The sequence below is a fragment of the Acinonyx jubatus genome, chromosome B1 (assembly GCF_027475565.1).
Source record: "Acinonyx jubatus isolate Ajub_Pintada_27869175 chromosome B1, VMU_Ajub_asm_v1.0, whole genome shotgun sequence".
Lineage (NCBI taxonomy): Eukaryota > Metazoa > Chordata > Mammalia > Carnivora > Felidae > Acinonyx > Acinonyx jubatus.
In genome coordinates, this window is record NC_069382.1 from 24,653,243 (window position 1) to 24,679,330 (window position 26,088).

A 26,088-nucleotide genomic window follows, 5' to 3' on the forward strand; every position below is an offset into this window, starting at 1 on the left:
GGTGTGTGATACCAATGTGCTGCCATTCATTTGAGGAATCATGCTTAGGGCATAAGCTGCTCCTGGATATTAGCATCATTAAGACTAATTTTAGAAAAGAATGCAGGAGATACTGTTTTTTGAACGTTAGAGCCACCATGTTTTATTCTTGTGGCCTTGAACAAGATTCGTGACCTCTCTGAACCCCCTTTCCTTAACTGTAAAAGGAAGGAAAATAGTAATATATATATATGTAATATATATATATTATATATATATACACACACCATAAAGTTGTATAGTAATATATATATATATATATATATATATATATATATATATATACCATAAAGTTGTTGTGGAGACCAAAATGAAATAACACATATGAGGTGCCAGGCATGGAGCCTGACCCAGAGCGAGCCCCAATTCATCTCGCTACAACCTTTTCATGTCAGTATTGTCTGAGTAGCTACAGTCTCACCAGTGGGCATTCTTTGGAGGTCCTGGGAACAGATGAATTTTACAGAAACCTCAAGGAATAACTTCCAGGCTTCAAAATTGAAATGCCATTAGCTTGGTGCTACCAACATAAAAAAGATAATGTTGACCTTTATAAAAGTTGCCTCCTGGGTCTTTTTTGTTGGACTCACATCTAGAGTTTGTGAACTAGGCCCCTCCCCCCTGCCACAGGCTTCCATGCCTAGTAAACCTGGTTATAAACACCACTCAACCATTAAAGCCCAAATGAACTCAAGTGGGTATTTGATTACAGGCTTGATTAATGAAACCCAGACCTAAGACTAAGTGTAACCATTCCGGATTCTTTAAATCTTGAAAACATTTAAGAACTAAAACACACTGTGGGCATCAGTCACGTAAGTAAGGCTGGCCCCTTGGGGAGGGACCTTATAGCTACTCATTTTAAAGTTTGGGCTTTGTCTTAGTTATTTGTTTTCTTTCCCTCCCCATCGACAGAGAATTTTTCTGAGCATAGGCAACACAGGCGTCCTGAGTTATCTTTGTTTATTCTATAAACAGGCTACCACATAGTCTATGAAATCAAAGGCGGTCTTATCAGCAGGCAAAAATACTTTCTATCCTCCTGCATCAAGTTGTTAGACAAGTTGCAAGAACAGAATCGGGGAGATAAAGCCTTCAAGCAGTCTTATGGTCAGTTTGAATTTGTGTGAATTAAATGCTCTTTTCCTATGAAAACAGAAGAATTGCAATTGTAGGAAAAAACAGGTAGCTGACCGTGGAAGACAGATTCGTTAAAGGCTTATTTGAGGAAGACCAAGTGATGGTCATCTGGAAGCTGTCAGAGAGGGCTGTCATTCACACTTTCACATACCACGTATTCCTGCATATGTAAAGGGTTTCTTTTCTCAGCTATTTCATTATTTCCCAATGAGGAACTTTGTTTTGGGGGACTTTGTGGGGGGGAGGGGTTGTTTGGTTGTTTTGTTTTGTTTTAGTATTTGGTTTTCAGGAAACCTGAATTATTTCCCTAATTATAAATTGACATGTTACTCCTTGACAGTGGTAAAAAAAAAAAAAAGTACCCAAAGTGAAAATATGACCCTTGTTCCAAACAAGAATCTGATCAAGTTCTTATTCTTGCTTGAACTCTAAAGACTTTGACCCTCGAGGCTGCTGTATAAAAATTTTTTCAGTAATTGCACTATTGCCACGACTGTACCCAACATTATCCTGTCCTATACCGGACGTTGTAAAAAGAATTGGGTCTTAGAGAGGCACCAATTTCCTTTCTGTCCAAGAACTCATTACATTTTTGAACAGAGTGTCTAAGATTATTATTTATTGCAGATAACTAAAAATTGGTTTATTTCCGTCTTTGGATTTTTATTTGAGATAGAATATACCATTTATTTTACCAAGAACTCTGCTTGGTTCCTTGCTGCTGTTCTATTTCTAAGGAGACTTCAGTGGCTCTTATTTCTTGGCACTGTGTGGAGCTACCTAATGGCCCAACCTAGGTGCTCTAGGAAGAATAAAATCCCTCATTGAGAGTTGTTTGTTCCATGAAGAATAAGAAATACCGGATAGTGCCATAGCAATGTGTCACTTTACTGTAAAATAGCAATAATCAATTTAAATGAAGAAAGGTAGGGGCGCCTGGGTGGCTCAGTTGGTTAAGTGTCCGACTTCAGCTCAGGACATGATCTCACAGCTCGTGGGTTCAAGCCCCACATCGGGTTCTGTGCTGACAGGTCAGAGCCTGGAGCCTGCTTCAGATTCTGCGTCTCCCTTTCTCTTTGTCCTGCACCAGCTTGCACTCTGTCTCTCTCTCTTAAAAAACAAATAAACATTAAAAAAAGTTTAAAAAAAAATAAATGAAGAAAGGTGTAAAGGTATTTTTAAACTGTTCACTTCTTAAAGAAGTTCCTAATACTCTTCTAAATTATAATTTTTTATAGAATAAAGAAGCTCATTAAGCATGTCAGCTGTTTGGAAAAAATATTTATCTACCCATCATTGGTTTCCTATCTTTACTAATATTATTTCTTTGCTCTGTAGGCGTCTAAATACTTTAAACAAATGTGCAGTGATGAAGCTGGAAATTAGTCCTCATCGGAAGAGAGTGAGTATATACGATATATAATAGGATGGGAGGAAAGGGGGCAGAACAAAACCTGTGTGTTTTGTAAGAGGTTTTATCTCTCAAACTCTTATTACTTCCTTATTCCAAAAACATCTGCATTTTTTAAAATTTTTTTTTTTAACGTTTATTTATTTTTGAGACAGAGAGACAGAGCATGAACAGGGGAGGGTCAGAGAGAGAGGGAGACACAGAATCCGAAGTAGGCTCCAGGCTCTGAGCCGTCAGCACAGAGCCCGACACGGGGCTCGAACTCACAGACTACGAGATCATGACCTGAGCCGAAGTCGGATGCTTAACCGACTGAGCCACCCAGGCGCCCCAAACATCTGCATTTTTAACATAATAATCCCTTCAGGTTTACCAAAGACCAAGTAGCCTTATGTAACTGAAACCAATAGTTGCAGCTAGGCAATGAATTGCGGTTTTCCTACTGTTTGTTTGTTTTTTTTTTTTAATTGAGATAAAACTGGCATATAACATAACACTAGTTTCAGGTGTATGACACAGTGGCTCAATATTTGCATATATTACAAAGTGATCATGGCAAGAAGCCTCGTAAACATCCATCACCACACATACTTACATTTTTTTTTCTTGTGATGGAAAGATCTACTTTCTCAGCAGTTTTCAAATATACCATACGGTATTATTAACTATAGTCACCATGCTGTACGTCACATCCCCGAACCTTATTTATTTTATAACTGGATATTTGTACCTTTTGACCCCTGCCTCTGACAACCACCAGTCTGTTCTCTGTATCTATGAGGGTTTTTTTTTTTTTTGATTGTTCTTTATCGGAACAAATCATCTATTATTTTGCCTTTTTAACTCATTGCCTACTCCAGATTAAAGGAATAAGACTTAGGGAACCCCAGTGAACCCTCCATTATTCCCTTCAGAAATTAAAGCTAAAGTTCTTTGGGAACTCTGTCTCTTCCCATATAACAGTAACAGTGTTTCAGAGCTGCAGGGATGGAGGTAGCCTGTGGGGTGCTGAAGAATAATGAGAGATAGGAGGGAGGAAAAGAGGTGGGGGAGTTGGAGGGAAGGGCAGGAAATCCCACACATTCTAGTGGAATGGTGGCACATAACTTCTGTGGATGAAATGTGAGAACCTTTTATGAGATTGTAGGAGAAGAAGTGGGTGTAGTCCTGGGAGTGAGTGTCACAAATTAGAGTAAACAGGAATAAGTTTGGTCAAAGAACATATTTCTGACTGTTCAGAGTACAGATTTTAATTATCCTACGGTCCCTGTCTTGCAACAAGCCGCCTTCTCGGGGGAGTTAAACCTTTTAAACAAATGAACTGGAACCTCAGCACCCACTGGGCTGTGGAGAGGAGTCCACAAGTCAGCGTTTCATGCTCTCTACTCATTGTCCTGTGAAACGTGGGTCATGTGATACTTTCCACAACAGTGGGAAAGACATGCATCACACTGAGCTGGGCCTTTTGATATCCCGCCTAAAAGGCTCAGATGCGGTAGTTTGTGACACAGCATAACCCTGAGTCCTGCCCATAAATCAAGCATAATCAGCAAAGATGTAACATCGTGTTTGTGAGTGTTCCATGCTGTCAGGACTGGGTATTTGTGAGGCCTTGTTAAATTGCCTGGAGCATGTCTGAGGTTGAAACTTCACAGGACATGTGTGGCATTAGCTCTAGACCCTGTGTCTGGTGGGGGAAGGGATGAAAAAGAACAGGTAAGAAGCTGAAAAGTATCCGCCTTAAGAGATGTGGTGACTTACCTTGCTTGGTGTCTCCACCGGTCTGGTAGGAGATCTTGTATGCTTTTAGGGTGGCCACAGACTTCAGTGTCCATTCTTCTTAGTGTTTGAAAACTACCTTTTTAATTGTGAAAGAGAATATAAACACATGCTATCAACAGACAGCAAAATTGGAGGCAGACCAGAGGGAGTCCTACCCGTTGCTGACTCCAGCTCAAAATATTTTGCATGCCTGGAATTTTCACAGATCTTAGAGTTTTCCTCTGTGAGCACTTAAAGAACAGCTTACAGATCCAACAGTTTCTACAAAATAATTCTTATTTAGCTTGAAACACTTGGTCAGGCTTCTTCCTGTCAAAGTCCTGACATCCAACATACATCTTTGTCATTTAAAAAAAGAATAATAAAGTAATAATCATAATAATAAGTAATAAAATAAAGATACAAAGGGGGAATTGACACTGATGGCCTATCATGAGCCGGGTCCTAGGCGTCCGGCCCCCAGCACACGTCCCCGCTCCCTGCTGTCTGCCGGTCCCAGCGATGAATGCCTCCATTCTGTCTTCTCAGAGTGAGGATTCGGACGAGGACGAGCCCTGTGCAATAAGCGGCAAATGGACTTTCCAGAGGGACAGCAAGAGGTGGTCCCGGCTCGAAGAGTTTGATGTCTTTTCTTCAAAGCAGGACGCAGCCCCCGGGGCCCCCGACGATGCCCACCTGAAGAACGCGGCGAGCCATGAAAGCATGCTGACGGACCTCAGCGAGCGCCAGGAGGTGGCCTCGGTCCGCAGCCTCAGCAGCACCGGCAGCCTCCCGGTGCACGCGCCTCACACCGGGGACGCGGCGACGCCCCGCACGAACTCCGTCATCAGCGTGTGCTCCTCCGGCAACTTCGTGGGCAATGACGACTCCTTCTGCAGCCTGCCCTCCCCCAAGGAACTGTCCAGCTTCAGCTTCAGCATGAAAGGCCACGAGAAGAACGCCAAGTCCAAGACGCGCAGCCTGCTGAAACGCATGGAGAGCCTGAAGCTCAAGGGCTCGCACCACGGCAAGCACAAGGCGCCTTCCAAGCTGGGGCTGATCATCAGCGGGCCCATCCTGCAGGAGGGGATGGACGAGGAGAAGCTGAAGCAGCTGAACTGCGTGGAGATCTCCGCGCTCAACGGCAACCACATCAACGTGCCCGCGGTTCGCAAGCGGAGCGTTTCCAACTCCACGCAGACCAGCAGCAGCAGCAGCCAGTCGGAGACCAGCAGCGCCGTGAGCACGCCCAGCCCGGTCACCAGGACCCGGAGCCTCAGCGCCTGCAACAAGCGGGTGGGCATGTACCTGGAGGGCTTCGATCCATTCAGTCAGTCCACGTTCAACAACGTTATGGAACAGAACTTCAAGAACCGCGAGACCTATCCAGAGGACGCAGTGTTCTACATCCCGGAAGATCACAAGCCCGGCACCTTCCCCAAGGCGCTCTCCAATGGCAGTTTCTCGCCATCAGGGAAGAACAGCTCCGTCAACTGGAGGACTGGAAGCTTCCACGGCCCGGGCCACATCAGCCTGCGGAGGGACAACGGCAGCGACGGCCCCAAGGAGCTTAAGCGACGCAATTCGTCCAGCTCCATGAGCAGCCGCCTGAGTATCTATGACAACGTGCCTGGCTCCATCCTGTACTCCAGTTCGGGTGACCTGGCCGACCTGGAGAATGAGGACATCTTCCCCGAGCTGGATGACATCCTCTACCACGTGAAGGGGATGCAGAGGATAGTCAACCAGTGGTCGGAGAAGTTTTCAGACGAGGGAGACTCCGACTCAGCCCTGGACTCGGTCTCTCCGTGCCCGTCGTCTCCCAAACAGATACACCTGGATGTGGACAACGACCGAGCCACACCCAGTGACCTGGACAGTACCGGCAACTCACTGAACGAGCCGGAAGAGCCCTCCGACATCCCGGAAAGGAGGGATTCTGGGGTTGGGGCCTCTCTGACAAGGTCCAATAGGTGAGAGCTTGGCTGCCCTCTGGAGGTGGGGGAGGTAGGAAAGGGATTGCTGCCGCTCTCATGTGGGGGACATGGGGTTAGGGCATTCCTGGCTCTGTGAGCTCCTAAGGAAAGAGATCAGGAGGCCCTAACATCCAAAAAGGGTGGATGTTGTTTCATAGGTGCGGAGTTTCAGCTTGAGAAGAGGAAGGAAGTCTTGTGGATGCATGGTGGCGACGGTTGTACAAGGGCGTGAAGAGATTTTATGCCCCTGAGCTGTCACTTAGTGGTTAAGATGGCCGTTTATGTAATGTGTATTTTATCGTGGGTGGGGAGGGGAAGAAAAGAATGGAGTAGAAGTCAGTTCTCTCGGTTCCTAAGATAAGAGGCCAGCAGGCAGCCCACCGCTGATTTTGTGTGTACCTGTTAAAAAGCCGTTGTACTCGCCCCTCCCCTTGCTCCTCTCCCTCGTGCTCACCCCTCCCCTGCTTCTCTCTCTTATACTCACCCCTCCCCTTGCTCCTCTCCCGTAGGCACAGACTGCGATGGCACAGTTTCCAGAGCTCCCATCGGCCAAGCTTAAACTCTGTATCGCTGCAGATTAACTGCCAATCTGTGGCCCAGATGAACCTGCTGCAGAAGTACTCGCTCCTAAAGTTAACCGCCCTGCTAGAGAAGTACACGCCTTCGAATAAACATGGTTTTAGCTGGTAAGAGTTTACTGTGCTCGGTCAACTAATTGGAAATGTTTTGGGGCAGCTCCCTGAAGCTGAAGGTATCCATCCTCTGTGAATGCCTTTCGACTATCATCCAAATGTAATCCCTGCATTCTTGAGGCCACATCTGATACTGCTCAAGCCAGTGTAACTTTGGGGACTAAGCAGCGGGATTGGTGAAGGGAGATTCAGTGCCCGGAGTGACAAATGGCCAGTTGATGGAGTGAGAATGCATGGCTGTTCCATCACACTGTACAGGCACCTCCTTCCTGTGTTAGAAAGAGCCCCCCATGGGTAAATAGATGTACTGATCAGATCATGTTAGGGAAGGAAGGAAAGAAAAATGTTCAGGTCATAGGATGTTGAGACCAACTGTGAAATGCTTACTGTACAGTTCGGGCCTCCTGACCTTCTCCAGGTATGTTTTTAGAAATCATTTTTGATGGAAATATTTGAAGCATCACTCAAAAATCTCCCTGTGCTAAAAAATTTAGGTTATGTTTCTTTCTAACAAAGACACTTCAACAGTGAATAATAAACATAAGGAATTCACTGCTCTAAGATACTACAGACTAAATACACACGAAGGTAAAATCCCTCAGATGAACTGTTCATGATTACTTTTAAAACTGCGGCCCTCCGTGTGTATCACGTGAGATGGACATCGTTAGGCTGGATGGGCCACGGATGTGACCCACTGTGTGTGTATCTTAATTTTTCTGCTAGCAGTGCAAAGCAGAGAACTATCTCTAGATTGACATCCAAGTGCATTTCACAGTGTCAGCTGGGTATCCTTAAGCCTTTTCCCTAATCTGAGTGTTTATCATCTGGATTCACTGCTTTGTATAAAAACAGAGAAGCAGCCCATGTCCTCAGTAGCGCTCTGGAGCAAACCAGAGGGGCCGAGGTACGTCAGCAAAGCAGCAGAACTGTTGTTTCTCTCTCCAGCCCCCCGTCTCCTCAGGACTCGTAGTGAGTTTAGCTTCAGCATCAAAGCACCTCCCATTCAAAGGCTGTTATTATGTGAGCCTTGCTAAATACAGAAGTTGTTTGTTCTGAATGACAGAAATAAGTATTGACCGGTTTATCCCCGCATGCTTCAGATTCTCGGTGGAGATCGTAATGTGTTCTTTGCACATTCCGCCGCTGGCTTTTTTCCCCCGACAAAGCAAGTATTATGCACACTTATGGCCATGATACCATAAACTTACTGTATGGAAATACAAATTTGGCTCTACGCTTTAGTTTTACCTTTCGTAGGGCTATAAACAGTAACGTGCCGTGGCTGTTGGCGAGCGCTCAGAAGTCAAAGCAGTCTGTCTTCTGCAGTGTTCCTCTGTGCGTAGAGTCATATTTTCCCTGCTGGCTATTTAAAAGTGCATATTTTACATTCTCGGTTCTGAGTTGCCCACCCCCCTTCCCACCAAACCCTCAAGAATCTGAAAGTCCGTAATACTTCTTGAGTTCTGGTCAGTTTTTCCAGTGAGTCAAAACCAAATGTAAAAGCCTCGCATTGTGGGATCCATGGAATAGGGAGAAATTCTACACAAAGTTCTTTTCCTGTTCGGCCTTGCCCTTTCTTGTCCCGTTTAGAGAGGTCACTTGTAGAGCTGAAATTTCTGCTTGACAGCATTAAATGCATGACATCGGTTTCCTGTTGCTCCATGTACTTCTGGGGCTGGACCTGGTTTCAGGACTCCAGGGAGCCCGGGGTAGGCTCACAAAACCTTCATTGTTCTTTTCCATCTTCCTTTAGAAACCTAAAGATGTTATATTCTCCAGGGTCATCTGCAGGAGAATTTATTTTGACTTCGGGTCATTAGCTTGGCCCCCACTGTTGAGCTCTGGAATTGGTTCTCATTATGTTGGACCAACATCACGTATTTGCTATTTTCTCCTCCGGCATTACATGATCCTTTTTATACCCTAAATACTTTGTATCTCATCAAGAACTTAGAAATGATTCTTGCCCATTTACAGGACAAATGGGAACGTGTTTTTCAAATTCTGTCATGAAGCTCCTAAATTAGGGCCTTGAATGTTCTTTTCTGTTCGTGTGCCTTCCTGTGCCGCCATTTTGTAAGGAAGCCCATCAGCTCCCTTAAGGATATAAACCCAGTTCTCAGAGTTAATAGTGGGAGAAGAATCCCCAGTGGAGAAAATGTTACTGGGCCTCAGAGCCCCAACTCTTAGAAGATCCAGAATAGCACTGTCCCATGAAACTGTCTGTGATGGTGGAAATGTGCTGTATTTGCTCAGACGGCAGCTACTGGTTACAGATGGCTAGTGAGCACTTGAACTGCAGCTAATACAACTGAGGAACTAAATTTGTCATTTTATTTAATTTAAATAGCCACCTTAGTAGCACGGATACAAAGCTCACAGGGTTTACCTGCAAAAGATAGATTAAGGGTCAAATAAACATAACCTCCCCCCACCTGCTCTTTAAATAGGGCTGTGCCCAAGTTCATGAAAAGGATCAAGGTTCCCGACTATAAGGACCGGAATGTGTTCGGGGTCCCTCTGACGGTCAATGTGCAGCGCACAGGACAGCCCCTGCCCCAGAGCATTCAGCAGGCCATGCGCTACCTCCGCAACCACTGTTTGGATCAGGTGAGAACTGCCTCGTGCAGGCCCCGCTGAATCATGGGACCTCAGATGCATGCTTCTTTTTTATAGTTTTGTAGTGAAAATGCTGCTTCTGTCTTGCCGTTTAATGTTTTTCTTCCAACAGGTTGGGCTCTTCAGAAAGTCGGGTGTCAAGTCCCGGATTCAGGCTCTGCGCCAGATGAATGAAAGTGCCATAGATTGTGTCAGCTATGAGGGACAGTCTGCTTATGATGTAGCAGACATGTTGAAGCAGTATTTTCGAGACCTTCCTGAGCCACTAATGACGAACAAACTCTCGGAAACCTTTCTACAGATCTACCAGTGTAAGTGTTCTTTGATCTTAACGCCGTTGGCCTTGGGGAAAAGTGGGACCACCTGAAACCTTGGCTTCCTTTGATGCCATTCTTTTAGAGCCACATGATGACCTTCCTGGAAACACATGTCATCAACTTCTTTCTTCCTTTTCTCCTTGTTTGTGGAATAGGTTTCTGTGTACCTGTTGAATAATGCAGAAATAAATTTCCCTTATCGTCATTCTCTAATTACTGAAGCAATTACACATTTTTACATTGTGATCCAGGAGCTCATTCCTTCATTCGTTTCTAGAACAGTCTTCCCTTAGATGCTTAAAAGAGCAGGTACCAAGATATTTCAGTTGACTCTCATCTCTCCAGCAGGGCCTGCTGTGTTTAAAACGTCACAGGTGTCTGTGTGGTTTATCTTGCTGGAAAGTGAATAAATAATCTTTTTCTGTTATTCATCTCCACTTCTGCCAGAAATACTTGGGAAAACAATACCCATGCCCTTCTCACTTTTAAGTAAAGCTTAAAGCAAACAGTTGTCTAAATTAATGGTCAAGATCAGGATTATGGCTTTTACGGCCCCGTGTTTTTCTTGGCTCCGTGTGGTGTTACAGCCATGTAACATAGAAGCAGCTTCTCTCCGTGCTCAAATTGTCTCCAGCCTGGCGCGCTGGACCTCATCTTATGAGAAATGGAGCTGGTCTGGATTATTTCATTATTTGTTTCATCCTTTCAGATTTTCTGAAAACACAGGTCACATTTTCCCCACCAAGGTATTTGTTATGTGTTGTAACCATGGAGCCGTTAATCGGTTTGTCCTACGGAGCTGCACTTGACTGACTTGATTTTTCCACCACATGCCTCTTAAAAGGCAGATTTGCCGAGTAAAGGAGACCTGAAGGTTGAGCCCCACATTTTCTACATGTATGTCATTTTCCTGGTTTTATTTCTCAGGCATATATTTTTGTAATAGCCTCTCAGTATGCTTTCTAAAACTTAAAAACATTACTAGTAAAAATATCTGTTTCAGCTGACTCTTTTAGCAGCTTGCTTTCTCCATTTTACGAATGAGCCGATCAGTTCTAGTTATGGAAGGTCCCCAAAGATACTGGACCCTTTGTATAAAGGCCAAGAAAGATTTTATCCCCTTATACATGTCTTCAATAAGGTTTTTCACTGAAACTACACAAGAGTATAACTGTGTGTTGTGTTTTCAGTAATCGAGAATGGTAAACTGGGGAGTTCCAAAAAAAAATACTTAGAAAAGAAAAGCTATTCCAAAAACCAAAAGAACAGGCATCATATCTGGAGCTGAACTCTGAGGTGGATTTAGGATATTGGCATTGTGGGTGTTGAAAAATTTTTAACTCCTCCACAGGCAGGAAATACTTGAGGGCAGTGACGCTGGTGGCCGTCCCTAATTTCTTCCATATTAACCTCAAGTACACTTTCTGCAAGCGCTTGTTCAGGACTGGGCCGAGGTCGTTGGTGCTGGTGTTTGCTTTGGGACGTTTCCTTGCAATGCGCGTGGAAAAGCACCGAGCTGATGGGGGAAATGCCTGTGTTATACAGGTGTGCCCAAGGACCAGCGCCTCCAGGCGATCAAGGCCGCCATTATGCTCCTGCCTGATGAGAACCGGGAGGTTCTACAGACGCTTCTTTATTTCTTGAGCGATGTCACGGCCGCCGTCAAAGAAAACCAGATGACCCCCACCAACCTGGCTGTGTGCCTAGCGCCCTCCCTTTTCCACCTCAACACCCTGAAGAGAGAGAATTCTTCTCCAAGGTACGGGTCAGACGAGATATGCACGCACATGCTCTGTTCTTCCAACAAACGCAACCTACCTTTCCTTCTCAGTTGTCCCTGGGTTTTCATTGGTTTCACACTCGAGTCAAGCACAAAGGAGTTTGGCCTCTATCCTTCACGGTCCCCTTACTTCCCTCCTTTCTTCTCAGCCCTGGGGGCGTAACTTTCCAGACAGTCTAGTGACAACCAGGCTTTGAGAGCAATTTGGATGTGTGCTTCATTATGGCAAGTGTTTTCCCTGAACCCCCCCCCCCCGCCCCCCAGTGCCCTCTGTGATGTTGCCATCAAACTTTCTGCCAGCAAAGGATCATGAGGATTTGCTGACCTAAAAAACTGGATGGGGATAAGGCCCTTGCTGCCTTGACTTCTGCAGAGTCAACAAAGCCAAGCCCCCAGCCTGTGCTGCAAGTTGTAAGGTAGTCAGCTGGATCTATCAGAACTAAGGATAGCGTTGAGCCTCAAAGCTAGACCTGGCCTAGGCCAATTGTGTGCAGAGTTTCTCGTTAGATGTATACAAGCTGGGAGTGGCCATAGAAGAAGTCAGAGAATCTGGAAAATAACTAACAAAGGCTGATATTTGCTCAGCACTTACTCTGACCCAACCACAGGACTACACCCTTGACTTTCATTCTTTCATTTAATCCTTGTAAGGATACTAAGAGGTGAAGATACTGGCAGGGCCTATTTTAGCATGAGGACAGTGAGACTTCAGGGAGGGTCAGTTTAATAGTTTAATAGGTAACTTGCCCACATCTGAAGGGGAAATGGCAGAGCCAGTTGAAGCTTCTTACTGGTGTGAGTATTTCACGTACGGGCCTCACAGCAGAGTAGGTGAGAAAGGAGTCCCCGACTGGACACAATCCCAAATGTGAAACCCATCCAGCTGACCCTTCTCCTCAGCTCTAAAGGTGCTTGACACATATTCCTTAGCTACAGGTACAGCCTGGTTCTACTAGTTGAAGTGAGCTTTGCTTCTGAAAGCCATATAGTACAGTATCTTTTTATCTGGTTCTCACGTGGACTGATGCATTCCATCTTCAATAGGATAGGGAACTGGAGATGAGCAGGAGAGAGAGATCAGATAAGATTAAGACAAAATCTCTAGGAAACAATAGATTGTCCCCTTACCTTCAGAAGGGGATTTTATTTATTTAAACCGTAAAGAATGGTGACACCATTTACTGCAACATCCAGTGCCTCCCATCTATGCACCCCTGCAAGCTGCCTTTCTTCTCCCCACCACCACCTAGAGACCTTCTGGGCTGTCCTATTTAAACGGGAACCTGTTTAACGTGATGGTTTTAAATAGCCTGGATCTCACTGAAAACCGCCCCTTTCATGTTTTTGTTTGGTTTGGTTTGGTTTTTTGGGTTTTGTGTGTGTGTGTGTGTGTGTGTGTGTGTGTGTGTGCTCGGCTGATAAATCTGAGGAATTTTTGTGACCAAAGTGAAGCTCTCCCGAACCTCTTAAGAACAGATAGGCTCCAGTAAAATAGTTTTTTTTTTCTCTCCTCTGGGTTTCCTGGAATAACACATTAATTAAAAACATATAAATATTTGAGTCTTCCCCCTCCCTTCTTTCTTCTGCCTAGGGTGATGCAAAGGAAACAAAGCTTGGGTAAACCAGATCAGAAGGATTTGAATGAAAACCTCGCTGCCACGCAGGGGCTGGCCCATATGATTGCCGAGTGCAAGAAGCTCTTCCAGGTGAGGCGTCAGGGGGTTTGGCGCTTGGTTGAGGAGAACTCTGATAGTTAGGACCAGGTCATGGGCACCATGCTTGCTCACATCTTTACACAGCTGGAGATTATATACATGGCTGGAGAAGGTCTTTTTTGTTTCTTTTATAAAAAAATCTTATTTTATAACATAGAAGCTCATTAGAGCTAATGTGTTTAATGAAATTCGCCTATCTCCATACCCCTTTACTTAAGAAGCAAAAGCAACACATTTTTGAATTAAGTTCTGTATCTGAGAGGCAAGCCCTGGGTTAGTCATTTACCCTCTACTGTGACTTCCCAAAGCGCAAGAATACCTCACGTGAGAACAGGCTTTTTGGACACCTTCAGGAAGGTGATCTGTTCGTATCCTCACTACTCACGATAGCACGTGAGGTCGGCAGGGCCACCGTCCGTCTGCTGGAAAGAGAGTAGTGGGGGCGCCTGCACCTCCCTGAGAACCCAGTCCGCGGCTCCTGCACTGCCGCTTCCTCTGCTGGGCAACAGGAACAGTACAGGCAGACTCACCTCCTTTTTGTCCCTTGCACCCACCACAGGTTCCCGAGGAAATGAGTCGATGTCGGAATTCCTACACAGAACAGGAGCTGAAGCCCCTCACTCTAGAAGCACTGGGACGCCTGCGTAACGACGAGTCGGCTGACTACCAGCACTTCCTCCAGGACTGTGTGGATAGCCTGTTTAAAGAAGTCAAGGAGAAGTTTAAAGGCTGGGTCAGCTACTCCACATCAGAGCAGGCTGAACTGTCCTATAAGAAAGTAAGTCTTGTCCCCACTGTCAGCCAGTTGGGTTCCAGTGGTCAGGATTCAGGTTCATCAGAGATGAGACTCTGTGGCCGTGTTAACACGGCTGTCTGTGGGAATCTGTCACCCACTCCCTCCCTTGTAGATCTGGGCAGCCAGGTGATTCAGTTCCCCAGGTAAGAGTGGAAGAGTCCAGCAAGGAATAATAAATACACTTGTCAGAGGAATCCGACCATCTAATGAAATCTTCTGGGGCCACAGAATCACACTAGAGTCCCCTGGAATGTTTTACTAGTGGTATTGGGCTTTAAGGTGTTTTATGACATGATCAGATTTTTCCATAATTTGCTCAGAATCCCCTTGCACTGTCCTCTGTTCTCAGCCACTTTTCTCTTGGCCCTTTAATGAGTGGAGAGTACTTGGGGGAGAAATTAACTTGTTAGGACTAAAAGCCCCTTGAAGACAGAGGCATCTTGTATGGTTCAGCATGACAGGCCCGTGATAGTATTTCTTGGTCCTGTCTCTACCACCTTGAGAAGAAATAAACAGTGGGAGTGTCTGGATGGCCATGGAGGCTTTAGAATGGGTATATAAATCATCTGATTTTATTGCACTGACTCTAATATAGGCCCCAAGAGAACAGATGTTAATAATTTTGACTGGAAAATTAGTCTAAGGCCAGGCTTTCTGGCCTGCTCTTGAATATATTTGGGAACACCAGCATATAGATAGTAATTAGCCCCTAAACACATGACCATAAATAGAGCTGGCAGTTTGCCTTCAAAGTGTAGGTGTGTGTGAATTGTAGCACTGAAAAATGCATCCTCTTTTCAGGTGAGCGAAGGACCGCCTCTGAGGCTTTGGAGGTCAACCATCGAAATCCCTGCTATGCCTGAGGAGATCTTAAAGCGCCTACTTAAAGAGCAGCACCTCTGGGATGTAGACCTGTTGGATTCAAAAGTGATTGAAATCCTAGACAGCCAAACTGAAATTTACCAGTATGTCCAAAACAGTATGGCGCCCCACCCTGCCCGGGACTACGTTGTTTTGAGGTGAGAGTTTCCAAAATGATTACTGTGGCAAGGATGAGCCTGGTGTCACTGAATATGATAAGATGGTACAATTATGTAAAACGGAAGGTGTGGAACCATTGCAAATATGGGAAATGTATCTGTATGTATTCCAACAGTGTGTTCATCGCTGAAAATGGTTGGAACACTTTTGGAGCTGAACTCAGAATTAGAGGCACATTCAGCTGAATATGCTCATTGGTAGCAGATTCTTGCCCCTTTAAGGATGGATTTTCTCACTAGAAACAGCAAGTGAATGCATAAGCCAGGAAATAACATTTAAGTCCCAAGTACACTGTGGTTAAAGCTGAATTATATGTAATTCATAAATTCTCTGGAGACATGATTGAAAGAGGAATTCCAGAAATCTTTGACGAAATGTCCCGCCATTAGTCCAGAGCTTTCCAATAGAGCAACCCTGATCTGGATGTCCATGTACAAATCCATTTGTGAAATGTAAAAATGGCTTTCATTCACACTTCAAATTGGTTCTCTTTCAAAGAACTGACATGTGAATACATACTCACTGTAGTGACGCTGCATAGAGTTACTCATTCAAGAGCCCTCGCACAATAGTTCAAAGGATACCGTCTCCAGGACTGGGTCACACAGCGTAGCCACTGACCCTGCCCCTTAGCTTCTGAGAGTGGGGCCCCATTTTAAACTTGGCTTCAGAAAATTCCATCTTTTTTACTCTGATTTTGTTTCTGCAGAACATGGAGGACTAATTTACCTAAGGGGGCATGTGCCCTTTTACTCACCTCTGTGGATCACGACCGGGCACCTGTGGTGGGGGTGAGAGTCAATGTGCTCCTGTCCAGGTATCTGATCGAACCCTGCGGGTCAGGGAAATCCAAACTCACCTACATGTGCAGAGCCGACTTAAGGTACGTTCTGATTCTAATTTCTGACACGGTGAGGGTCATGAAGGAGATGAGACTTTTTGTCTGACACAGAGAATGGCTTAAATGAACACGTCATTGTGTCTTGTCTGTTCCCTAAAGAGCAGTTTTTGTAAAGTAACACCTTCATGTTTCTTGGTGTTTGGGGGATGGCTTCCTGATTTCAATCCCTTAGAGAATGTGGTACTAAAGCAACACGAATACTCTGGTTCTGACATGAATTTAAAGCCACAGGAAATGAGAGTTTGAAGTAGCAGGCAGGTGATTCTCATTTTACATTCAAAGATATTTGAATATATGACATACCCTTTTAGTAATTAATTAGGCCTGTACTCTGTGCCATTGGTGAATGTGTGTTCCTATTAGAAAATTTGTGAAATTCAGCAATACAGACAAAAACATGAACCTCTAAAAAACTTTCCAAAGTGGTTAAATTCTCATTTGAAGTCTTTACATCTCAGTACTTTTTCAACTGTCTGTGTGACTGCAATCTGTTTTTGTTCTATATGCTAAAACTTTTCCCAAACAATGCACTCAATATCTGTACTCAGTATGTTGTTCCTTGAGAAACTTCTGGTTCCAGAGGTGTAACAGACTTGCCAGGAGATTATCTTGGAATACGATCTTTACTTACAAGGTTTCTGGATCAAGAAATGGAAATGTATTCCGAATTCCCTCCAGCTTATTTCAGTGTTTTCCAGTTTGAAGACTCCATGTGCTTTTCCTTCCCATTATAGGGGCCACATGCCAGAGTGGTACACAAAATCTTTCGGACATTTGTGTGCAGCTGAAGTTGTGAAGATCCGAGACTCTTTCAATAATCAGAACACTGAAACCAAAGACCCCAAATCTAGGTGATTACTGAAGCCAAGCGACTGCGTCCGCCATCTGGATAGTTGTTTCTAGAATTCTTGCCAGTCCTTGGAAGAATGCGTTCTGAGTCTAATCTGAAACAAAGCAAACAACAAGTTGGAGTGTAGAAATTGACTTTTCGTGATTTAAGACATTTTCAAAGCTGCTTCCTGTTTGTTTAAGGTCTAGAGTACAGACCTTGACTGGAATATGTAAGACTGTGCAAAAAAAAAAAAAAAAAAAAAAAGTATTCTTATCCAAACTGCTTCTGAGAAGCAAAACTATAAATACATCACGAAAAATAATGAAGATACTTCATTCTCTTGTGATTCTGGCGTATGTGTACCTATGTCATTTTATTCACAGCGTGCTGAGGGACTGGCGTATCCACTGGAATAGTTGGTACTCTTTGACATGTTTCTCACTGAGATGAGCAAAGAAAGGTTTGCACAGAGGAGTGTGTGTATGTGTGTTTGTTGCTGGTCGAATGGCACAGATGTATACGTTGGAACACAGTGTCTGGCACACTGAGATGCCTCCCAGGAGGATACTGATGCGTCAGGTTCAGTTTAACCTGGAATATCTGACTGCCCGTGGATCCATCCAGAAAGGGAACCCCAAAACCCTCGCCCACTTGTTTTTTTTCCAAGTCATTAAGCACATTCCTTTTTTTTACCAACCTCCTCTTCCCTTAAAGTAATTGTAGTAGCTTGATTCCGCTGTCCCGTCTCAAACACAGTAAGTCTTCAGATCTGATTGCAAATAGTGATAGACTTTTTACCCAGGATAGATCAGGTCAGGGAAGAAACTCCGCCCCACCCCCACCCCCTTCCCCACCCTTACTAGCTCCAGAGCACAGTTTTATTGTGTGTTTTTGTTTGTTTTTTAAGTCGAGATGTAACGACTGAACACTCTAACATCTCCTCAGTCGAGCCCCAGAACTTTTTACCTGCTGGAATTTTTTGCATTTTCATGTTTCGAACCCAAACTCTTGAAGACATACTGAAAACATAGGAAACTACGTCTGTCCCAAGGAAATCCCTGTAAATTTAAACCAAGGTATTAAAATTTAACAACAGGCGTGGATTCTGGTTATTCATAGCGCTTCTGAAAGCTGCACATACTTAGTAATTGGATCTGTCCTTTTCAGCAAATAGGTTTTCTGGTTTTGTGACTTTTTTTTTTCCCTCGGCTTTGTTTTCCCTATGTTTCTTTTTCTTCTCCTTTATAATCATGCCCCTGGAATGTATGTTAGTGGTAAATGAAAATAGCTATCATAGAAAGAAAACCCAAAAAAAGTGCCAGCACCGTTTTTTGGAAGGGTGGTCTTTATACAGGTTTTACCGTAACCATGAAGATTGACTCATGAGACAGTATTAGTGACTTTATTTTGTATGGATCAAAAGTGAATAATGTATGAATGAGAGTTGTAAGAAGGAGTTTTATTTTGTTATAACATATTATAGTTACCATTGTCAGTGTTATTTCAAAGGTTCTTTGAAGAATTTGCAGCGGGGGAAGATTAGAGTTTTAAAATTTGAGTATTTTGGATATCAGTGTTCCTCATGAAGATATACTTGTATATGCAATTTTAATAGCTTTCAGATTTGTAAGATTGTATGTTGTATATACCATTCTATTAAGATAAAGGAACATGTCCACATGTCCACTGTGCTTTCAAACCTAGATAAAGCATGACAAAAATTATTATTTAAAATATACTTGTATTTATACCTCAGATATTCTTTTGGGTTTTGTACCTCAGTGCTTTTTTTTCCTAATGTAAATACACTTTACATGAATACAGTCTAAGTAAAAAAAAAAAAATAAAAGAAGAGGTTTATAACTTGCTCTATATCTGTACAGAATATAATCCGTAAGTGCACTATTAAATGTTTAAAGTAAGGGAAAGGTCTGGCCTGCTTTCCTTTGTATCGCATCTCACTCCTACCCTTAGAACCACAGGTTGCAAAGCATATCATCCTGGCATCAGCCAAAATGAAAATCAGATTTGCTGAAGGAAAAATGGGACTGCAAATAATTTCAAGGCCAAACTGCAACTGAGCCACTCACTAACAAACAGGAAACCCTAGTGAAGGTTCAGGAAGCATGGAGATGCTGTCCTAACAAAGGTCGTTAGGAAAGGATGCTGAGAAAGTTATAAGAATAAGGAACCAGGAAGAGTAAGATGCTCATATAAGCAAAGCCAAAGTCACCGTTTAATTCCACAAAAGGTCTCTTTCCCACTGTTCAGCTTTCCTGTGGAAAGGATTCCTTAACATATTTGACAACAGGAGAATTCAGAGGATGTGAATGTTCCAAGAACTCTGTAAGTCACCTAAAGTGATACTGCCACAACTTACTAATTGTGACTCATCACCTAGATTGTAAGCTCTTTGAGGGCAGGGCTCTCCTCCACATCTTTATAACCCCCTACAGCAGCTTTCAGCGTTTTGTATTTGTAGGCACCTAATAAATTTATTATTTGCTAAATGGAACTGGTTGAATTAGCTTCTGTCATTTGAAAAGGAAGAGAATCTAGGATGCCGTCTAAGCCCTCGCTTTGGTTCATCACTGCCCATTTTGAGATTGTACAGAGTGGACATTCTGGGATCCACCTAATGGGATCTTAAAGTATAAACTGGTGAAGACGTGCGGAGACCCTATATAGGGGCTGTGGACGCTGATGGTAAATTGAAGAGTTCTTTGTGATGCAATTTTAATCAATCTTGTTTCTTGGAAACTGATATCCCTTTTAGAAGAGGTTTTATTTGGACACTCACTCTGGGCATAGTAAAGGGAAAAAACCAAACCTCGTAATTTTTAAAAAGACACAAAGCCTTTTTTTTTTTTTAATGTGTGTCCCTGCCTCCAGACCTGGTTTCCTCAGAACTGAATAAAATAAAGATCAAAACATAACATATTAAGCCTGAAATAGCTACTACTTTGTTTGACAGGCTGCAGAAGGTTACCAGGATGGAGGAGACATCCTTACAGACCCCATTACAGATTCAATTGAGTCAATTATTCAGCCCCTACTGTTTACCTCACACTGTGCTCAGTCCTGAAGATACAGCGGTGAGCACCTCACCCTGCCCTCCCAGAACTGAAATCTCACAGACACTAACGTAGAAATGATACACCACGTCCTGACTGAGGACAGGTTCCTGTGTACCCGGGGGGGCAGCTTAAGATCTTAATTGAACAAAACTCAAGATAACTATATGCAAAGCATCTTGCTTACCAATTCGTAGATAGAATAACTTGGAAAATTCTAACAAATAGTTCTTTAAGAGATTTCTTTTTAAGAGCTGATTGAGACAAGTGAGATTTTTCTGGAAAGTAAGTAAAATCTAAAGAAAAATAAAGGAAAATGATCCAGATCAGTACTTTTTTTTTTTTTTAACATTTGTTCATTTTTGAGAGGCAGAGACAGAGCACAAGTGGGGGAGGGATAGAGAGAGGGAAACATAGAATCTGAAGCAGGCTCCAGGCTCAGAGCTGTCAGCACAGAGCCCGACGTGGGGCTCGAACTCACAAACCGTGAGATCATGACCTGAGCCGAAGTCGGACACTTAACTGACTGAGCCACCCAGATGCCCCCAAATCAGTACTTTCTAACATCACTAGTTAGGGTGTGTGTGTGTGTGTGTGTGTGTGTGTGTGTACAGGCAAGGACAAAGGCTATAATGGTGCGTAGAATTTTGTAGCACCATTCATGGGTCTTTATTCTACTTCTGTGCACTTTACACACTTAATTTAAGCTTCACACATACCCCATGAAGCGTAAGTATTATTCTAAAATGAGGATATACCTTAGGTAGTAACAAATTAAGGTCCCCAGAGCCAGAAGAAGGAGCCAAGACTCCAGCCCAGGTCCACTACCCGTCCATCGCCCCTTTGTTGACCTTACCTAATTAGGAGATAAATGTCTCATCGTAACAGCCAATCCATATGGCCCCAGCATCAAAATTGAGAAGAACTCTAGGAAAAATGGAGGTTCATAGCAAAATAATCACATTAATCCACATCTCGAATTCAATTGTCCCTATTCCTGAGATGCTTAAGGTGAAATTACATAGGTAAAAATAAATATGAGGCAAAGTTTTGTTTCAAGTTAAGGCTTGAAAGACCTTATAGTTGTGTTCGCAAATTGAATATATGGTTTGAAATGTACAAAGACTCCACTTAGGCCTCCCTGTGAAACAGGAGAGATTCCCCTCCACCTGCCAGCACAGAATAGGCTTGTGCTCTGACTGCAACCTGCCCAACCCCTCTGATCTTGCATTGCTTCAGGGTTACAAAGAAAACATCTCCCTACAGGCTTCTTAACTTGCATCCCAGGACCAGAACCCCGGTCCTGTGACTTTCTGCAGTACCTCATTATGCCGGGATTCCCACCACACAAGCATGCCACGAAATACAACTGAGATCTTTGTGAAGGTGCTTTGAAAAGCAAGGGCTATTGAAAGGTGAAGGAGCTTTCGTGAAAGCAAAGTGGGATTTGGCCCAAATGCTTTACCTCACCCGCCTGTTGAAGCATACATTAATGATTATAAAGCAGAAATCCTAAACAATGAGATCATGGCATGCATGCCATCTTGGTGTTCCATCAGGATGAAATTTGCCTAAGGAATTTAAATTCCATTTGCCTAAGGAACGCAAATTACAAAAGACCTCAAAGAGCCTGTGGCAGGGGGGGAACTCAGGTGGGTCTGTGCAGTTGCAATGAATTTGGGCCCATTCTCCAGGGGATGATCAGTCCTTTGCAGGCAGGGAGTTTGCTAAATCATGTTGGCAGCGGCAGCCCAAAGTAATTACCCTTGCTGTGTATACACAGTTCCCATTAGGGCCGCGGTTTGGCTGTCTGGGCCCAAGGCTGTGTTGACACCTATCGCATAAACACCTCCTTGCAGAGATTTTTCATCTCATTGCACTTAAAAAAAAAAAAATTAGTTCAGGGCTAGAAACATGGCCCCTCATGGGGAATTTTCATTTCTCTCTCTCTCTCTCTCTCCTATCAAGATGCAAAGCATTTTGGAAAGCAAAAGCCTCGCTCTCCTTGTGACTCTGAGAATGGCTCTCATCAACCATGGTGAAAGACTTGATGCTCTAAAAATGGTCTAATTCCCAAGGAAATTGTTTCAAAAAGCTTTGTAGGTTACAGGTACTCTTCAAGTACAAGTGTGTTTGGCTCAAGTCTGAATGGACTTGTTAAGCTACCGCATATTAAGCATTATAACGTGTGAGGTACTGGGATGTGTGTATTACATACAGTAAATGTCACATGTAAATTTCATAGCAGTCCTTTGAAGGAGGCCTCATTAGACTCATTTTATAAATGAAAAAGCTCAAAGAGGTCGGGAGGCTTAAAGAAATAAAGTAGCTATCTAATATTTGCAAAGGGACTCAAATATTTGGGACTCTAATATTTGCAAAGGGGCTCAAGACATTCTAGAGCGGCCTGTACAATAGAACATTCTGCCGTGATGGAAATATTCCCTCTCTGTGCTACTAGAGTAGGTACTAACACATGTGGCTGTTGAACACTGGAAATGTGGCCAATGCAACCAAGATGCTGAACGCTTGCTTTCATTTCTTTTTTGTTAGCTTTGGGGCTCCAGGTTGGCTCAGTCAGTTAAGCATCCCATTGTGGCTCGGGTCATGATCTCACTGTCAATGAGCTCAAGCCCCGTGTTGGGCTCAGTGCTGACAGCTCAGAGCCTGGAGCCTGCTTCAAATTCTAGGTCTCTTTCTCTCTCTCTCTGCCCCTCCCCCACTCATGCTCTGTCTCTCTCAAAAATAAACATTTCAAAATTTTTTAATTTTTGACTAGTTTAAATTTAAATAGCCACATGTAGCTAGTGGATACTGTATTGGTGCAAGTTCTATTTCAAAAATCAAAGAATATTTCCAAGGAATCCAATTCCCATCTCTCTTCCACCTATAACAAAATTCTTAAAGAAGAAGAAAGGAAGGAAGGAAGGAAGAAGAGAAATAAAGAGAAAGAGAAAAGAAAGGAAAGAAAGAAAGAAGAGAGGAGGAGAGGGAAGGGGATGGGGTGGGGGGGGGAGAAGAGTGGAAGAGAGGAAAGGAAAGAAAGAAGAAAATATGGTAAATTTTTATTAAAATCTCCCTGGCCACATTTCAGCTCAGGTAACTCCACATTCCACCAGCCATGAGACTGTGTCTCCTCTAACCTATGACCAGCTTCTTGTGTTTCTCAAGCTTGAACTGGATGACCTCTTTCCTTTGCTGCTGGAGCATGTGTACTTTTCCAAACCAGAGATAAAGATGTAGCTGATCTGAAAGAATGTTTAATAATTCCGAATATTCTGTTCTGTTGGCTGCAAGCAAAGGAAGCCTCACAGATGTTGCTGCTCTGGACAGAAACAGTTGTCCCTGCGTGGTCTGAGCCTGTCCCCACCCTTTATCTCATCACTGGTGCCCAAGCTTCCTTTCATGTTGGTGACGCCACTTGGCCTCAGCTGTCCGCACCCAGGGTATCCTCCAATGTAGGGACTCCTGATCTAGGTTTGATAACAATGGGACGTCTGAACACTGAAGTCGGCGGTAGCAATTCCAAGGCAAGAATATATCTTCCACAAGCATTCCTAGCTTGCTGCCTCAAAGGGATATTTCTTTACCTGCTTTATCCTTTTTCAAAGTTGTCAAAGATCTGTCATATTAAACAGGATAATTTACTAAAGTAACCTATTTCTTTTCTTATTTTCAGTACTAATGCATATTACTTACAACAGCTCACCAAAGCTAGAAAGAAGCCTCTTAGGAAGAAGTGTGAAAGAACTTTCGTGATACATGATCTGAGAGTGCTCTCAGCGAAAAGCAGTTTACGAAGGTTTTTAAAGCTAAAGACCATCCAAGGCTGCCCACTCCTCCCATGGAAGCTTAGTGAAGGTTCCTCGCCCTGCTCAAGCAAGCACTTAGCACGGAAGATAATTAATCAAAGAAATGGGGGATTTAATGTCACGCTCCAGAGATGTTAGTTGTCCTGACTTCCAGGGCTGGCTGATAGGATGTATGTTTTCCAATAACAAAGATAAGCCAAGCTCTATTTTTGAAGTTCACACAGTCTGTAAAGATGATTAAAGCAAAAAGAAATTTGAACCCTCGGGACCACGCACAAGGTTGCAATATCTCAAAGAGAGAGGATATTTTATCCCAAGACCCAGGAGGCTGAAAATGGAATGTATTCTCCTGTAACTTTGTGGAAAGAAAAGAAGATGCCAAATTTCCAGAAGCAAAGCGACCTGCCTGGGAAGGCAGGATCAAGGTGTAGCTGTTGGCTTGTTGGTTTGTTTTTAACCAACCTAATGCCACCAACACTCTCATGTCAGACTGATCTCGGCCTCCAGTGCCACCAGTGGGCATCTCCAGTGGGGCCTTCTACCCTGAGTCATCCAACAGGACTATTCATGACTTCAGCAGGTGGTTCAGCCTGACATCAAAGGGGCCAGCGGCCATTTAAACTTCACGATTGCGTTTTCCGTGATTTTTGCCTCTTCGTGACCCAGCAGACCTAACAGAATAAGAAGACTCACTCTGTTTATTTGCTTTCATCCACGTTCTAGTTTTCTCTGATCCTAACTCCGTTGAATCCCAAGAAGAGTACAAATGGAGATACATCAAGGAATATAAGGGACAGAGCCTCCAAATAAGACAAAACCCTCATTTAAGCCACAAAAGAAGAAAGAAGCAGTATGAGAAGGATGTAAACAAAAGAAGGACTAATGCAGGGTGTTCAGTCACTAAAATACACTCACTAAAATCCTGAAGTCAGGGGTCACCCCTCCTGCATATGCGTCTGGTTTTGGAGACACCCAAAGAGCCAGACTCTTCTGTTGCCTGATGAAATGCCATTTCTTACTTCACTTGTCACCCTAACTTCTTGGCCTCTTCCTTTTCTTGTCCTCTTGACATGTGGATCTGCTCCCCTCTGGCCATATCTCTTCCTTGTCTCTCCTGTGACTTTTCTCTCTCAATCCTACAAACCAGCCTTACACCCAGGGCCCTCTCCTGGCCTCTAAAGTTGGCTGTTCCCTCTTTCCTCATTCCTTTCCTTCTTCGTTTCTGTCACCTCTCACACCTGCATGTGCCTCCCCTCCCCACCCCACATCCCTGAAAAAAAAAAAAAACACTTTAAAAACAAAAGAATTTTTAGTTTTCTTAGGATCCCTTTAATTTACAAAGCAGAAAGGTCACTTTGTGTTTCTCTTGCTTCTATTAACATATAGATATTCAGCCTATCTCTGCTAGACAGGCTTCAGGATCTTTATCATTTGCCTGCTTTGGGCAAGGAGAGCTATCTAAAGTTGTTATAGAGGGAATAGAAAAGGAGGTCGTAAGGCATTGGGGACAGAGCTAATAGTCACTCAGTAAGCTGGGCAGGTAAAGGAGACAGCCGCCGTAGGGTGGTGGTCAGAGAAAGTAGATTTGGGAAAATTTTTCCTTTTTTATTTTTTTATAATTTTTTGGTTTTTTTTTTATTTTTGAGAGAGACTAGAGACAGGGAGAGTGGGGGAAGGGCACAGAGGGAGGAGACAGAGAGAATCCCAAGCTTGAACTTGGAATGTAGGGCTCGAACTCACAAACCATGAGATCAGGACTTGAGCCGAAACCAAGAGTGGGTCACTTACCCAACTGAGGTCCCCCAGGTGCCCCGGGGGGGCAAATGTTCTTAAGTTCAGGGGCAGGTACACATGGATGGAAGTAACTAAGGGGGCTTGAATTTATAGGTTTTAAGACAAAGGAAGTGCACCAATGGAGAGGGGAGGGATACACAGGGCTTCCAAGTCCCTCTGCGGGAGGGAAACCATGGGCTCACAGGAGGAAAGGTGGCTTTGAAAGACATGCTTTCCTCTGGGAAGGCAAGGAAGGACAGGCTAATAAAGTATCCTGGTGAGTCAGAGCCTAGGGGGCGCCGTGGAGTCAGAGAATGTTGAACTGGACGGGACCTCTGAGATGGCCGAACCCAAAGTCTAATTTCCCTGAAGCAAAAGCAGAGCTAGGGAGGCTGCGACCACCCAC

General features: G+C 43.8%; 1 protein-coding gene across 10 annotated transcripts in view; it reads left to right on the plus strand.

Annotated features, from left to right (window-relative positions):
- The window catches only part of DLC1 (DLC1 Rho GTPase activating protein), a 423,086-nt gene extending 403,548 nt beyond the window's left edge, over positions 1–19,538 (plus strand). For 9 of the 10 annotated variants that reach the window (XM_053216361.1, XM_027077270.2, XM_027077273.2 and 6 more), the window contains 11 exons: positions 2,518–2,581; positions 4,901–6,324; positions 6,837–7,013; positions 9,473–9,632; positions 9,754–9,952; positions 11,504–11,717; positions 13,330–13,444; positions 14,013–14,231; positions 15,051–15,268; positions 16,000–16,173; positions 16,926–19,538. In XM_053216361.1, the coding sequence (XP_053072336.1) occupies positions 2,518–2,581; positions 4,901–6,324; positions 6,837–7,013; positions 9,473–9,632; positions 9,754–9,952; positions 11,504–11,717; positions 13,330–13,444; positions 14,013–14,231; positions 15,051–15,268; positions 16,000–16,173; positions 16,926–17,046 (3,085 nt within the window). In that variant the 3' untranslated portion in view covers positions 17,047–19,538. Of the gene's footprint in view, positions 1–376; positions 1,150–2,517; positions 2,582–4,900; positions 6,325–6,836; positions 7,014–9,472; positions 9,633–9,753; positions 9,953–11,503; positions 11,718–13,329; positions 13,445–14,012; positions 14,232–15,050; positions 15,269–15,999; positions 16,174–16,925 lie in introns of those variants that run through there. The other variant, XM_027077279.2, reaches the window with a different exon arrangement.
- The last annotated feature ends 6,550 nt before the right edge of the window (positions 19,539–26,088 follow it).